This window comes from Diadema antillarum, unplaced genomic scaffold, assembly GCF_040938485.1.
Source record: "Diadema antillarum isolate AM-2024a unplaced genomic scaffold, OU_Dant_1.0 seq00000347_RagTag, whole genome shotgun sequence".
Taxonomy (NCBI): domain Eukaryota; kingdom Metazoa; phylum Echinodermata; class Echinoidea; order Diadematoida; family Diadematidae; genus Diadema; species Diadema antillarum.
The window spans coordinates 354,611-370,411 of record NW_027271357.1 but is presented as its reverse complement, the minus strand read 5'-3'; the positions used below and the strand labels follow the sequence as shown (position 1 = coordinate 370,411).

General features: G+C 39.6%; 1 protein-coding gene across 1 annotated transcript in view; it reads left to right on the top strand.

Moving 5' to 3' along the window:
* The first annotated feature begins 2,534 nt into the window (after window positions 1–2,534).
* LOC139730987 (uncharacterized) overlaps window positions 2,535–15,801 on the top strand; it is a 34,431-nt gene continuing 21,164 nt past the window's right edge. The window contains exons 1-11 of the mRNA XM_071641866.1: window positions 2,535–2,885; window positions 5,123–5,218; window positions 6,055–6,150; window positions 8,426–8,599; window positions 9,044–9,175; window positions 10,364–10,492; window positions 10,905–11,033; window positions 11,484–11,612; window positions 12,048–12,173; window positions 12,879–13,139; window positions 15,266–15,394. Coding sequence (XP_071497967.1) covers window positions 2,720–2,885; window positions 5,123–5,218; window positions 6,055–6,150; window positions 8,426–8,599; window positions 9,044–9,175; window positions 10,364–10,492; window positions 10,905–11,033; window positions 11,484–11,612; window positions 12,048–12,173; window positions 12,879–13,139; window positions 15,266–15,394 — 1,567 coding nt within the window. The 5' untranslated portion in view covers window positions 2,535–2,719. The remainder of the gene's footprint in view (window positions 2,886–5,122; window positions 5,219–6,054; window positions 6,151–8,425; window positions 8,600–9,043; window positions 9,176–10,363; window positions 10,493–10,904; window positions 11,034–11,483; window positions 11,613–12,047; window positions 12,174–12,878; window positions 13,140–15,265; window positions 15,395–15,801) is intronic.

Genomic DNA, 15,801 nt, shown 5'->3' with positions numbered 1-15,801 from the left:
GATTGGGGGCCTATGGGCCGGAGGATACACTTTTTGTTGCTTTCGAATTCGGATTGTTTATAATTATTTTCCGAGATGAAACATCAATGACGACGATGATTATGATGATGAAGATCACACAATCATGAATGATGATGGTATACATGTAATATATTATGACTATATTGGCATGAACAAGCTCTAAGCTAGGTAATGTATTTTTTTTTTCTTCTTCTTCTTTGTCTTCCTGTTCTTGTTCTTGTCCTTGTTGTTGCTCTTCTTCTTCTTCTTCTTCTTCTTCTTTTTCTTTTTCTTTTTCTTTTTCTTTTTTCTTCTTCTTCTTCTTCTTCTTCTTCTTCTTCTTCTTCTTCTTCTTCTTTTTCTTTTTCTTCTTCTTCTTCTTCTTCTTCTTCTTCTTCTTCTTCTTCTTCTACATGTATTTATCCTGCGCTCCATTAGTCGTGGAGATAACCGCAGATTTGAACTGGTGATAGGGTTTGGTATTCTGGGTTCGTTAGTCCGAAAATGATTATGAAGTTCATTCATCCGAAATAAGGAACCTTATTTCATTTCGGATCTACCAGACCTTCGGAATATCGAACCTATTTTACTTTCGGATTATTAAAACAAGCCTTCGGAATAAGGAACTGCAATCACAGATAACTCGTGCATGTGTGTGCAAAAATTGCTAGGACATGTATTGTGCAAGTGTCTGAATGAAGGGTGCGTATTTTGGTGCCAGAAAAAACAAACAAACAAACAAACAAACAAACCCAAATCTAACTCCCGTCAGACGACAAAGAAAAGCTGCCATCGGAGGTTGAAGGACACTGTAGTAACTATAGGCCCTCCAGCCTCTCAGGGTAGGCCTACATTGTTCCATTGCCGAACAGTGCTGGGGAAGAAGGACTTAAAAACTGCAGCTTTTGTTGTTCTGTTCTGGGGGCGAGGAATTTATACTGTCCCACGGGAACACTAGTTGTGTGCAGGGTGGACGTGAACCCATGGGAGCACTGTGTGCAGAGTGTGAAATTATGGAGAGTTGCCATATAAACCTAAATGTCCATTGATATAGGCCTATAACACACTTTGAAACAAGGGCGTCGATTGATCCATTTTCACGATGGGGGGGGGGGGGGTGGGACTATATCGAGGAAAATTTCACATTAAGTTTCAAACCTGTAGTTACATTTTTTGATTTTTTTTTTCAATAAAAAATAAGAACAAAAAAATGACAGGTGTAGTGCACACTTTTCGTGGATGAAAGATTTGGAAATTTGTTAGTCTCCCCAGTATTTACTGTATGTAAGGGACCTAGTGGGGAGAGTGTTGGAGGAGGTATATGTCAGTTCAGTTCAGTTCAGTTTTATTCACCATCATATCAGCAGTAATGAAAAGACACATAATTATATGCAAAGTAAACATAAAACAAAAAAAACAAACAATTGAACTCGATAGTGAAAAGCCAGAAGAAGCAGCGCTTATAAATAGGGGCCCCAGTGATGCTTAGGTATTGATATACACGTAAAACAAACAAAGAAAAGAATCAGTATACATACATTTCAAGTTTGTCTGTTCATATGGATTGGTGGGAAAGGAGAAACAGCAACAACAAACATGCATACATAGGTACCTTGGTAAACAACAAGGAAATGCGGAAGAGATGAGAAAAGAGTAGAATTATTATTTTTTTTTTGGGGGGGGGGGGTGCAAGCCCCATTCATATTTTTATGGGGGAGGGGCGACTGCCCCACCCCCTGCTTTGAAATATTATCAGTGGATTGGAAGTATATTATGCCTACAGTCCTAACGTGATATCGTCTGGCATCTTGACTTTTGCATAATCATGCTAGTAACTACAGTACAAGGTGGGACAGAGTGAGCCCACCTCCCCGATAACTTCACGCAATCAAGTAAGCCTATCCATGTAGGCCTATACCTGCGGGGTGTTTCACAGAGATGTATCGTTTTCTGGTTGGGATGGGGGATTCAGATTTTAACCATTTCATGAGATAGAGACCACTTATGAAATACATATCAAACAAACATCTTATGCAGGGGCGGATCCAGGAATTCTGTAAAGGGGGGGGGGGTGGGGCGTGACTAGTATTTCTGTTGCCACTTCCGGCTTTCATTTCATTTTTTTTTTTTTTTTTAACGAAAAATAAAGGGGGGGGGGGCGTGCGCCGATTGCGCCCCCCTCTGGATCCGCCACTGTTATGTAATATGAAAGAACATACAATTCTGAGAAGAATTCAAAGTTTGATGAAAATCGATTCTGAAATGCCTTTGAATTCCTCTTATTAATTAACTCTCATTACTCTCATTATTTCACAAAAAGTTGGAAACCTCGAGCACCATGGTCTCAACTAAAACTGTATCGACTCTTCTGTGAACGCAGCTTCCCTGAAAAAGCGGAACCAGGGCGACGCGATGCGTCCATGCAGCGCCGGTAGCCGGCTGACTACGCCACCGGGGCAGGTCTGGCTTTGAAGCCATCAGCTAGCAGGGGATTACGTAATATTGTTTGTGTGAAAATGGCGCCTCGACACACAGTCAGTTGGGCGATGTAGTAATGTAATGTTGATGTTGCTGTTGCAGACAATCACGCCTAACGACTGGCACGGATTTCTGACTGTCATAAAAGTGTAAATCTATACGTGCTACTGCCAATCTCCATACATACAGAGATGCAGAGATGTGAGGTATAGAAAATAACTCTGTTTATTGACATCCGACCATGACGAGCACCAGCAGTACCTCCTCGGTCGATGTTGTGCGGAGAGCTGTCATTTTCCTATGCGGCACCGCCGGCTTCGCGATTGGTGGAGCCGCGCTGGTGAGATACCTCCGTGCGTGGCTGCGGCGAGTCGTAGCGGGTAACTTGGAGCAGAAAATTGAAGATGGTGGGTATACTATGAGACTAGGACAATCATCAAGTATACAAAATAATGTATTCTGCACTAGTATCAATTCTGATGTCTTAATGGCCTCATTTTTGCCCATGTATAGAGCTATGTAGCAGAGACTCCAACCACAAGCACCTTCTGATCTGGAGATTCTCCAGCCCAAAACCCCTAGCAAACGGGAGACTCCAAGTTGATGTGTGCGAAGCGCGAAGTTCCTAGGGTTCTAGATGTTCTCTGGTGCTATCTAAGGCTTATTTTTTTTCAACATACGATAGCAATAAGTAAGAAATCCTTTCCACCGGGAGACACAGAGCCAGGGCGGGAGAAATCAAATCTCAAACGGGAGAACGGGAGATTTTGCAAAATTGGGCTTTCGGCGGGAGATCTCCCGTCGAAAACGGAAGAGTTGGAGTCTCTGATGTAGTACACTACTAGTACTACGAGTAGTACGGTTGGGTGTTCATAATACTGGCCGCCTAACGTTTTTCTATCAATAGAAATGTGAAAAATCTCACAATTTGCCTGAAATTTTACTCACGTGTGGAGAAAATACTCCGGATTCACAAGCGCGCACTGAAAATGCGATCTGAGGTACGCATTCTAGATGGCGGCTTCGAATGCGTGGGATGTCATTTTTTTCCGCACTCAGTTGCCCTGTTCATTTCAACCGACCACCCTGACAATACGTATAAAGGGCACTTAAATGCATTTTTTTCGACAGGCCGCTGTTTTTTTCTAGCCGTCATTTTTCCCCCAATAATATTTGAATATATTTTGAATCCTTCGATATTACTTTTGAAGGACTTTTTGATGAATTTGAATTGATTTTCATTAGGAAACTTTTCATCGTAATTGAAATAAATTAGATAGGTCGGTTTGTTTTTTCACATTCATTTCTCGTTTCTGCTTCAACTCGACGGTCCTAGCGGGCGACAAAATAACTATGTCATGTGTATATGTGTAACGTGTGTGCACGATCGTACAAGCGGCGGTGACAATTTTGCGGTCAAAATCGTCAAATTTATTACGGAAGGATACTCTACATCTAACAACGAGTCAGCAAAGGTAGGCCTAGTTATATGTAGTTACACGATAAATCTTATTCGAGGGAATACTTATTTGTTTTCGCCTCATTTTACTCGGTAGCGTAGCCCCGTGAAGAATCGAACACCGTTGCGCGTAGTCCCATGCGTACATTTTCTTTCTGTACGCGCAATGCCATTATAGTGCGCGGTCGGTTGATATGGACCCGGTCGGTGTGTTGAACACCTACCATACCAACTATAGCACTCTGAGCTGACAGTACCTACTGAGCCCTGTCGTCACTGCTCAGAATTGAAGTTGCGACATGCACAACCACAACAGGCTACTTTGTGGTTGTACTAAAGTAAACTATACAAGTTTTTCTCAAATCAGCTGTAAATAGAATTGTCTGGAGAAGGGATAACGTATTTGTATGACCAGCCAGAACATGAATGAAGCGTTTGGGCTAGTCGTAACTCCGGTCCGGTGCGCTCCGCTCCTTCACACACTGAATATATACTGAACACTTTGCGTTCGTGCTGGTTGCAGTTAGGCTGGCTGGTCACAGTACAGCTGCACAATGGAGCGCCCCTGGGTTAGAGAAGGGGCAAAATAAATGCAAATGTTTACTGAATAAGTGTTAATTAGTTTACTATCTACTAGCTAACTCTTCTGAGTTTTCGTCATCCCATACAGTAGGCATATAGCAGGTTGCCCAAAATAGAGGCAAAAAAGATTTGATGAAGGCCATGTGTGCATGTGTTGGATGTGAAGTTCCATGTAGAAGGTTTAATCGCTGCATGTAATAGTCAGAAAAGGCCAGGGTAGCCCAACCAGACGCTGTGAGAAGCACGGCTTCTGTATAGCGAAAGGGCTGTGTATAGCTATAGACTAGTTACTAGTTAGGGCTAGTGTACATACAACCCACATCATGTTTCTTTACCCTACACCACAGTCCTCCATCACCTTTTATCCACATATTTTCCTGACTCCCAACCCAGCCCCATTGCAAGCATGTGTATTTATAAGTAAATTACAATTTATTTGTGATATGTACTGGTATTACATTATTGGGCATGCTTACCTAATATATAACTTGTGATTCATACTGTACACTGTAGTCAATGTCATTAATCATTTCATTTGTGTATTAATTAAATACAAGATGCAATACAGTATAGATTAATTGTTTTTGTTTTTATCCTCTTCAGCAATCCCAAATCATGCCCTGGCTGAGCTGGCTAAGTCTTCTAATGTTGGATTGAGGCAGAGTGCAGAGCAGATGCTTCTAGACAGAATTACCAAAAGTGAGCCCAGTCTACTTTGTTTGTTCCAACTTCATCAAAGCTTATAGTAAAGATTTGAACAATCTCTTTCATCCAGCTGTATAGTAGTTTCTATATACATTCATAGGTAGATGAGAATATTACCAAAGATGTACAAATATCATTTATGATGCGGTATGTTCACAAGTGACAATAATCTAAAAACTCATTTATAATTCATAGCTCTCTCTCTCTCTCTCTCTCTCTCTCTCTCTCTCTCTATCTATCTTAACTGTAGCATACATTATTACAAGCAAATTAGATCAGTTTTACTTCATTGATGCTATTTTTTATGATAAAGCAAAGAAATATGTGCAATAAATAGTAAACCATTTTGAAACACAAGCTCATATCTTTGGAATTATAATGCATCCTAATGTGCGCTGGGCCTGGGGTGTCCTCATGAATGGTTAAAAATGGCAAAATCATCCGTAATTTGCTGCAAAGTTCCATTCATTCTTTCTATGGTATGAATCAAAATTTTACAAAATTTCATTACTGAAAAATGAGTTGCGCATCCATGATGAAATTGATCTGATAGACTCCTCTTCCAGGAAATCAGTTTTTGCTATGACATTGTTGAAAACAGACTTTGCCTGAATGTATGCTGCTGCTGTTAGGTTGACAGATCTCATTCATTTGATCTCTGATAAAACAACACTACTAACTCAGATTATGCAAAAGTCAGCACAGTATATCAATGTTATGAGTCTTGTGTTGTATTTATATCTGTCTGTAAGGATAAAGTCTCCTAGTGTTGAACATTGAAACAAAATGTAAATACACTGTATGATTTCTCTCCCTACCAAACCACAAAGGAGATACATTCCTATATGTTGTGTCCCGTTGTGGAAGTTCTGATGAAGAAACAGCTCTCAAATCCTGCACAGCTCTCTGTGTTATACTTAAGAGTGGTAAGTATACCAGCAGTACCTAATGGCAGAGTGATAATCTATAGTTTGATGGTTCATACCTGTGACTGTAATACCAGCAGACTTGTTGTTACAATGCAAATTGATACCATAGATATAGAGTGTTCACATTAACTTGATGCAACTGCTATGTAGATGTAGATAAATGGCTCCAAAGAGCTTGTCTTGGATTGAATTCTCCCTATGTACTGCCCTCATTTGCCACTGCTTAGCACAATTTAGTCTGTGACAAAGTAGCTCATACTCATCTCATAGATAAGCACTACAAGAGGAAACCTTATTCCTGTCACCAACCAAAATCTGGAACATTTTTTTTTTAATATACTCCAGATCATCAATGCTGGAATATTTCTGCATGGATCCAAAATAGTAGCGGTGCTATAAAAGCCTCCAAAATCTAGTCTTAATTGATCTTCAACAACAAAAAAATAATGGCTGCCTCCAGGAGACCATATCAAGATACCAAGGCTTGCTTTGGATACCTGTACCTAATTAATCTCAACATCAGCCTGTCTAAAAAAGCACTTCACTGATGCCACATGCTTTCTTGTATGTTTGTTGATGCAAACCTCAGCCAGTTTGTTCACCTTAGCAAGTTTGTGAACTGCAGCTAGTTGTGGGCTTTAAGAATTAACTTTATTCTTCCAGATATGGAGCAAAGTTGCCAGCAAATCAAAAGCTTCCTTCTTGCTGTGGTATCACAGGTCAAAATTAGCTGCTCTGGCTCGTATCTGTGCACATGTGTTCTTCTCTTTATTGGGTAAATGATCATTGTCATGATTCTGTTTGTTTTCCATGCTATTAAAATCTTCATGATCACACCATCATATAATCCATCTTCATTGGGCCCATATAGTTGACAATGAGTGAATGCTTGATTAATGTTGGTATTTTTTTAATACACACGCTTCCCTTTAACAGGCATATATGCCACCCAAGTACCAGTACATTTGCCAGTGAATAAATGATTATACCACCAGGAGGAGGCATCCCATTCTATTGTCTGAGATAGAAAATGTGTTGTTATCATCATTAATCAGTTCTCATTGTGAGCAGTGAGAATATTCTATAACTATGGAGTGATGTTGTAAAAGTATCACAGAGGAAAAAAAATGGATAAAAAATAAATGTTGTTGTTTAAGAGCAGAACAGTAGAGAAAATGCTTACCTGAAAGACCTTACTAGTACTTGGATATCATATTACCCTTATTCCATATGGCGGTATCATTGTCCCCGCCGAACGAGTTCGAGCAGGGGGCTATGAAACGGGCTCCGTACGTGTGTGTGTCTGTGTGTCCGTCTGTCCGTCCGTGTGTCCGTGTGTGCGTCCGTGTGTGCGTCCGTGTGTGATCAAAATCTTCAATTTGCTACTTCTCTGTCATTTATGAGCCAATTTTGATTCTGTTTGCTTTATATGATAGCACTACATGGGAGCTTTGAAACTTCTACACAGAATTTCAGTCGTGACCTTTGACCTTGACCTTTGACCTAATTGTACATTTTGCTACAAAATGCTACTCCTTCGCCATTTCTAACCCGATTTCGATTCCGTTTGCTTTATGTGATGGCACTAGGTGAGGGCTTCAAAACTTCTACACAGAATTTTGACCTTTGACTTCTTTGACCTTTGACCTTGATTTTTGACCTATATTGTACATTTTGCTACAAAATGCTACTCCTTCGCCATTTCTAACCCGATTTCGATTCCGTTTGCTTTATATGATGGCACTAGTTGAGGGCTTCAAAATTTGTACACAGAATTTTGACCTTTGACTTCTGTGACCTTTGACCTTGATTTTTGACCTATATTGTGCATTTTGCTACAAAATGCTACTCCTTCGCCATTTCTAACCCGATTTCGATTCCGTTTGCTTTATGTGATAGCACTAGGTGAGGGCTTCAAAACTTTTACACAGAATTTTGACCTTTGTCTTCTTTGACCTTTGACCTTGATTTTTGACCTATATTGTACATTGGCTACGAAATGCTACTCCTTCGCCATTTCTAACCCAATTTCGATTCCATTTGCTTTATGTGATGGCACTAGGTGAGGGCTTCAAAACTTCTACACAGAATTTTGACCTTTGACTTCTTTGACCTTTGACCTTGATTTTTGACCTATATTGCACATTTTGTTACAAAATGCTACTTTCGGCGGGGACATATATTACGCACCGCGTAATTTCTACTTTTCCTTGTTTTGTAATTGATATCATAACTTGTGTACATTTATGTAATCATTCCCTTTTTCCATCAGTCGATCAGCGAGTGTTTAGAGTGGAGCTCTTCATTCTTCAGACCCTGGTTAGCGCCCTCTGTCGCTCCATGGACAGGGAACAACATTTCAGCACACACATGTCTGACATAGACTTTCCTGAACGCATGCAACGAATGACCCTTGCAACCATCTATGACTTGTCAAATGATCCAGGTATATGTAAATTCAGTTTTTGTCAACCTCTACTAATCATACCCTGTGACTCATAATTGTGAAATCGCTTTAAAAAAGATAAGATTTTTGGTAATTTGCAGCCTGTATGTGCAACCAATCTCGGTTCTAAGAATTTAGCAGAGCTTTAGACTACTCCTGATGAGTAAGGAATATTAATGTGGCACATAAATCACCAAACTCATTGTGAATGGTAAAGATTTCTGAAGATAGATTTTTTGAACATTTGCATTTTCACAAAGATTGCCAAAGAAAGACATGTTCAAGGCATGATAGTGTAATTGATCGTAACCAAAGAGGTTAACCAAAGTGGTTAATGATACACCTTCCTATAACCTTCAGTATCCGCTGCCCTACTAAATGAGAGATGTAGCTAATACCTCAGTGGATCATTCCAGTTAATCTTCCCTCCCCTTAACCCTGCAGCATTCCTTTCCAAACTGGAGCAACTGAAGAATAGAGATCTTGGGAGTGTAGTCCTGGAACTTCTGCAGAGTTCTAGGAACAAGGAGGTGCAGCGCTACTCCCTTCTTCTCCTACTCCAGATGACCATGCAGGGTAGGATGTGATTCTTGACAGTAGAGGGCTTGTCCACTATTTGGGAGTTTGGTGTTGAATAATCGATGGCACCATTAGCTCTTAGTGGCTGGTGGGCTGGCTCACTTGGTAGCATGTCAGCACTTCAAGTAGTAGATCATTGGTTCAAAGCCCAGTAAGACAAGCTTAGTACTCTTGTGCATTACCTTGCCATAGCCTCGATTGAAAGGCAGAAGTGCTATGTCCGTCAGATGGGACATAAAATAGAAACATATAAAAAGCTGGGGGTTATACACCCATTGATTGATTGTTCACCTTAAATTCTATGTAATTTCCTGTAATGAAATTATTTTAAAAATTGCCTTTATTTGTTATTTGTTGTTTTTCTTTAATGTGTTCATTTTGTATTGAAAATGAATGTAAAAATGTGAAAAAAACACTTTTCTGTAATGGTGAGATTAACTTTACATTCGACCCTTGAGGGGCATAAACCTTATTATATTCCACATACTAAGAATGTTGCAATAGGATTGGTCCAGAGCTGATCACGTGATGAAGCGTAGTTTTGCCCATCACATCACCTGGGAAGAAAAGTTCGTTACACTCTATGTTGATAGTCCCTTTTGTTTCGCTGAACTCCACACCGTCCACACAGTCCTAACGCAAGATGAGTACGCGCGAAATAAGAGTGCGTTGCACAGTGGACTATCATGTGACCTAGGTCACTTGATAGTACACAGTGCAACGCACTTTCACTTCGGTGCCGCGCAGTGCGCGCAGCAAATTCATTGTTTTGTCAGCTACGCGCATACGTAGCCTAAGCCCTATTAAGTATACCTAAAGACAGCTAAAACGGTTTCAGATGTGGAATAAAATGGGAATTTCTAGGACTCTAGATATGGAATATAAAGCAAATAATCAACTTTTAGTTTCAGGCAATGAGACAAACTATCACTTCCTCGGCGATCTGAATGTGTACGCTATCTTTCCTCAGCTGCGCTTTGGACAGATAGCTACATCCAGATCTCCTCGGAAGTGATAGTTTGTCCCATCACCTTCACCAACGTTGATTATTTGCTTACTATTGTTCAGGGTAGATATGTAATTAAAGCCAGACTGTTTTCAGAAATAGAAATTAAAAGCAGTAAGGATGACTAAATTTCCTTCATCCTTCTTCTCTTTGCTGCTTATCTGCATTCATGTATGAAGGAAAAAGCTGCGGCAGTCTGGAGGCGTTTACTGTAGTGGCCAAGAAGTGTGTATGTCACCATGGAGATATCATGCTGCAGAAGATTTGTTTCCAGCTGCTGGTAACCATGATCAATGCTCAGAACTCAGGTAAGGGCATCTTAAGCTTTCACTCTTTCACTCAATAATGATGACAATTATTCCCTAAGACCTGCAAATAATTCATCCTCGCTCTTTAGATAGAATGTTGAATGTTTATATAGGATGGTTTGAAGTAGTCCTGATTTCACATGTCCTCCCAGTAAATTGCAGTTGTTTAATGTTATCCGCATTTTTACATCATGCTGAGATCTGTGAACTTGTATACACTAAGTTGATTTTTAAGAGCAGGTACAGAAATTTGCTAGATGAAATGCAATCCATTATGCACATGTATGTATTGTATGTGTAATATAATTATTTATAGATGAGATGGTTTACTTGTTGTTGGGTTGTTGTTTTTTTTGTGTGTGTGTTTATGTTATCACTATTGTATCACATGATATCCATTCACTGTTGTCAGATGCCACTGTGTACATTCATGAGATTGCCAGACAACGAATCAATGTTCCCATGGTTGTGTCTACAAAGTCTGAGGATGTAGAAATCTCTTTCTGGGCAGTGGCTCTTCTACATGAATTTGCCGTCCATCGTAAGTTTGAATTGGCTCTTGCACCTATTGACCTGTGTAATAATATGTTTTTTATTTTATTTTATTTTGATTTGATTTGTTGGTTCCTGTACAATCATGTATGTATTTCTCAGCTGCTAAATGTGATGAAATGAAACTTTGTGAAGTAGGCTCTGCTTTGTCTTAAGAATGTCCTCAATATGAATGCCAGAGGGTAATTTACAAGAAAGTGAGATGTGATGAGTTTATGTAATGCATGATCTGGTACATCTACATATATTCTGTTACTGCTATTTCTGCCTTTGTTGTGATAATGAAGATCTGAGATATAATTTTTAGTCTGCCCAGTACCTGTGTCTCTATGTGTATCTGGGTGTTTGTGTATGTGTCTGTTCATGTGTTGTCGTGTCATTAGCCACAAGCCATGTAAATTATATACAATTTAAAGTTGTTTCTTTTGGCAAACAAAAGACGTTTACAGAAAGGAGCTCTGTAGTCTGCCTTACCTCATCAAGAATCTGCAGACGACACTGATGTCTAGTGAGGCTGGTGTGCAGAGACTAATTCTGAGGGTTTTAGCATTCCTGGCATTACGTAATGGTGAGTGTACATGTAGCTGTCTGCCAAAATGTGGCTGTATGACGAAACTGCTATTAGATGGAGGGTACATAACTGTTTGAAAGTTTAAAGATTTGTTAGAATGTTATTGTATTTAAATTTTATAATGTAATAAGATTACCTCAGTTTACATGATTTTTTAGTTCCTTTACTGATTTTTTTAAAGACTGGCATCAAATTTTTTCCCCTGAATATGAATCTTTTTTTTTTCACTCATTATGAGGAAATTATTATGTGTTTTATACCTTTGTTGCATGAGACTTTTATCCATAAGTTGTGAAAGAATCTACTCTGTGTAGTAACATAATTTGTTTGTTTGTTTGTTGTTGTTTTTTACACCAAAGCTATGTACTTCCACTACCTTGAAAGTATTATGTAGTTATTTTTTGTGTTTCTTTGATCCTACTTTGCTCACAGATCCCTTTAAGGCTGATCTGTTGAAGAACAAAGCTCTTCTTGGCCACTTCCCAACTTGCCTAGCCAGTGGGAACAGAGATGTAGTCCACTGGGCGTTGGTCCTGGTCCATGACCTAGCCGTGCTGGGTATGTGGTCCATGTGATCCTAGACTGCTTATAACCCACTGATGAACTCTATAGAACCAGTGAGGCTATGGCTTGTTTGTCTTTGAACAACTCATTGTGATGTTGTGAAGACAGTTGCTTATTACCTTTGCTAAGCATATAATAGGGTTTGACACTAAATTTTTTTTCTCTGATGGCCTATTCGGTCCACTTAAATCATTAAATTTGGAATGTTGGTGGCCCAAAAAAGAAGTATAGTGGCACTAGATAAAAGGAAACATAGCATCAATTTTAGTGGTCCGGGCCACCAGGCCACCAACAATACCAAGCCCTGCATATAACGTGTGTGTATTCTTTGTTTCCATTAAAACTATCCTCTACTACTACGCCTAAATTCTGGATTTCCAGTTTCATTTAGTACAGAGTACCTTTTTTGTCTTTCCAGTTTCAGTTTCAGAGGTGTATCTTTTTAAAATGTATGCTTTATGATATCTGCAGGATATTGTGAGATACCAAATAGCTTAGTTACCTACAGAAATTAACAAACATAGGAAACTCATGGGTGAAGATAAAAGTTTCCTGCTTTGTCAAGATTGATAAATACCTTTCACACTGATCAGTGGAGAAAGCCTACTCTTCTGCCTTATTACTGTATAAGGCATATTATAGCAATGATTCTATCCATTGCAGTGTGTATAAACTGATTGCTGTTCTCTTGCACTAAAGGCAAACAGTCCCTGGAGACTCTCTTGGACAGCACCAATGATGTCCTCATCAAGTCCCTCCTCTCCCTGTCCTCCAGCCGAGACAGTGTCATGATTCGCCTTCTAGCAGAGACCCTGGGCCTCTTCTGTGGCTGTGAGCAGCTCCACCACCGTTTGGTCCGGGCAGGCTCCTTAGAAATGATCCTGGAACTGGCCCAGTCCCATGATAATGACCTGGTTTTCTGGGCCTCTGCCTTGCTCCTTAACCTGGCTATGACATCAGGTGAAGCTGGGTAGATCAGTCTCTTGTTTTTGTTTGTTCTCAGATGCTTTTGTTTTCAGATGCAGGCTAGTTCCTTATGCAGTGGTGTCTTTTTAACTCTTAACGTGCCATGGTCGCCGAACGGCGACCTTAGTCCTGACGTGCCATGGTCGCCGATCGGCGACTAAGAAGAGCGAGAAAAGCATTGATCATTTAAGTTATTGTGGTACCGTAATGTGTTACACCAAGAAACTGCCAATGATATGTACTGGTAGCTGATTAGTATAACCATCGTTTCCACTGAAAATATGACCATGTTTACATTGGAAATTTTTGAGTAAATACATGATTTTTCAGCTAGATGTACTTTTTTCGCGTCGGGAAAATCCGCAGTGAGCGCACCCTCCGCAAGATGTGTATGGACCAAAAGTCTCATTGGTAAACCACGCGTGTGTATGCTATTGAATCAGCATGTATTGTCTATGCGGTTCCACTCGCATTGTTCCACTTGGATGCTGTCCTGCGGGAAGCTGCTTTGATTTTGTCCCTGAAAGAGGGTCAGCTTTCGTTCATCGGTCAAGTCTTTCATCCTTTTGTTTTGGTAAACGTCACTAATCGTCCCCCACGCTAGCATAGGAATTACGCGCGGACAAAGGCTAGCCGATTTCAATAGAATACGCCCGCCCCCGGTCCGCTTAGACAAAAGGAGGATTAGTAGGTTCTTCCTTCTCAAGTGGACAAAAGACACTCTTCCAGGGCCAGGGACATTACTTCAGTTGCAAATACAGGATCTGGGACTAAAGAAGTCACATTTGGGAATGAATTACTGAGGCAGAAAGAGAAATTGCTAAGACAAAATAAACTGCTAGTATCTTTGGAATCATACAATTCTAGAAGGCAATTTTGTTATCATTTGAAAGAGGAGATGTTGCTCTAAAACTTTCTCACAGAGTCAAGGGAGCGTTCTATTGAAGAAAAACCGCGACTGACTCTTTTTTTCCATACTACACAAAAATTTCTAATAATTTTTTTTGATGTATCAATTATTTCTGCAATATTTCAGGTTCAGATAGAAATTATGGCAAACTGACTACATGACATGAAAGAACAAACATTTTTTGATATATGTTGTGTAGAACTCACTTCAAAACAGTCAATAGTTTCAGAGATATGGCGGTTTTAAATTTCATTGTCGGTCCAATTTCGAAACGTTCTGGCTTTAGGTAAAAACCTCTGGCACGTTAGGGGTTTTGGGCCTGGCACATTAAGAGTTAAGATTGTTTTTTAGATCAAGTAATGGCTTTGCAGGCAAGTTAAGATATATGTGATGTGAACATTGCATGTATGTACATGCATGTTTGATACAAATAGTTTGTATGCCACATGTTTTGGGAAATGAGATAATTTTGCAATGTAGAAGCACAGCTATGGAATGTGAAATTACTATAGCATTTCTTTTTACAGCAAGCAAGCATTCCACCTTGGAGATGATACACATTGCATGTTTGTTGTACATGGTGATATTTTGGAGTGTTGTTTGCCTACTGTGATTGCTAGTACTGGTATTCTGCCAGGATTTTCACTATGTAGCAGCATTGGTCATACTTAAAATGAAGTGAATTGTAAGTGTGTGAAATTTGAGCTAATTATACTCTCAGTCCTATTCACAGCTACCACATAGAGTTATTACAATAGCATAAAATCTGGCAAGCTACACATATGTCTGCTAAGCACCAGGATGCAAGCATTGTACAAAGACTGGAGTTAGCACCCGTATGACTCTCAGTGGACATACTTGACATACTTGAATGAATAAGTCAGTCTATGGTAGGCACATAGTTACAGAGATGACTCATTGCACTATCCAAATATTCTTGTTTATTGTGTCATGAAATGTCTAAACTGAAACAGAAGGGTCATACCATTGTTGATCTAGACTTGTTCTATTCCCTTGTAAATGAGGCAGAAATAATTGGCTTTGTTGTGCTTGGACTGTTTGCCCTTGGAATAATATGAAATCCAAATGGTAAATGCTTGACTAGTAGACTGAAGACAGCTGTTTAGAACAGTTGACAGTATTAACTGAATAAAAAAATCATACCTCTAAAAATATTTATGAGCATCTGATATCATCATTGTTCCTTTAGATGCAGTGAAGGCTGAAATCTTATCCTGCGGTGGTCTGAAGACATTGGTTGACCTCTCACTCGGTGACCATGACAACAATCAGATCACAACAATGGCTGCCAAGACTCTCGTCATGATGGCAGTTCTTGGTAAGACTCAGTCATGTATTCTCAGTTTAGAAAGCATGAGGTTTTTATAGATACAAAATACTTCCTCAGTATTCTAGAATCAGGTTCCTCTTTTCGGGCATGTAAACCATAGTTCCACCTTACTTATGCCTGACCCTCCTATTCAAGTAAATGTTTAACTCTATGATGAGCTATCCTGAAGACCACCTCTACTTTAGCAGCTGTGTGAGGGCACATAATGCAAAGTTAGATCAAGTTCACCATAGATGTTTGAGCATCACTTCATTCAATGCTACATGTAGGGAAAAGCTTCACCTTCTGAAGCTGATCATACTATGGTAAATTTGTTGAGTCGCTCATTTAAAGTCAAACAGTCATTATATGTGTTCATAAACAATCATTAGTGTACTGTAAAACACAATATTTTC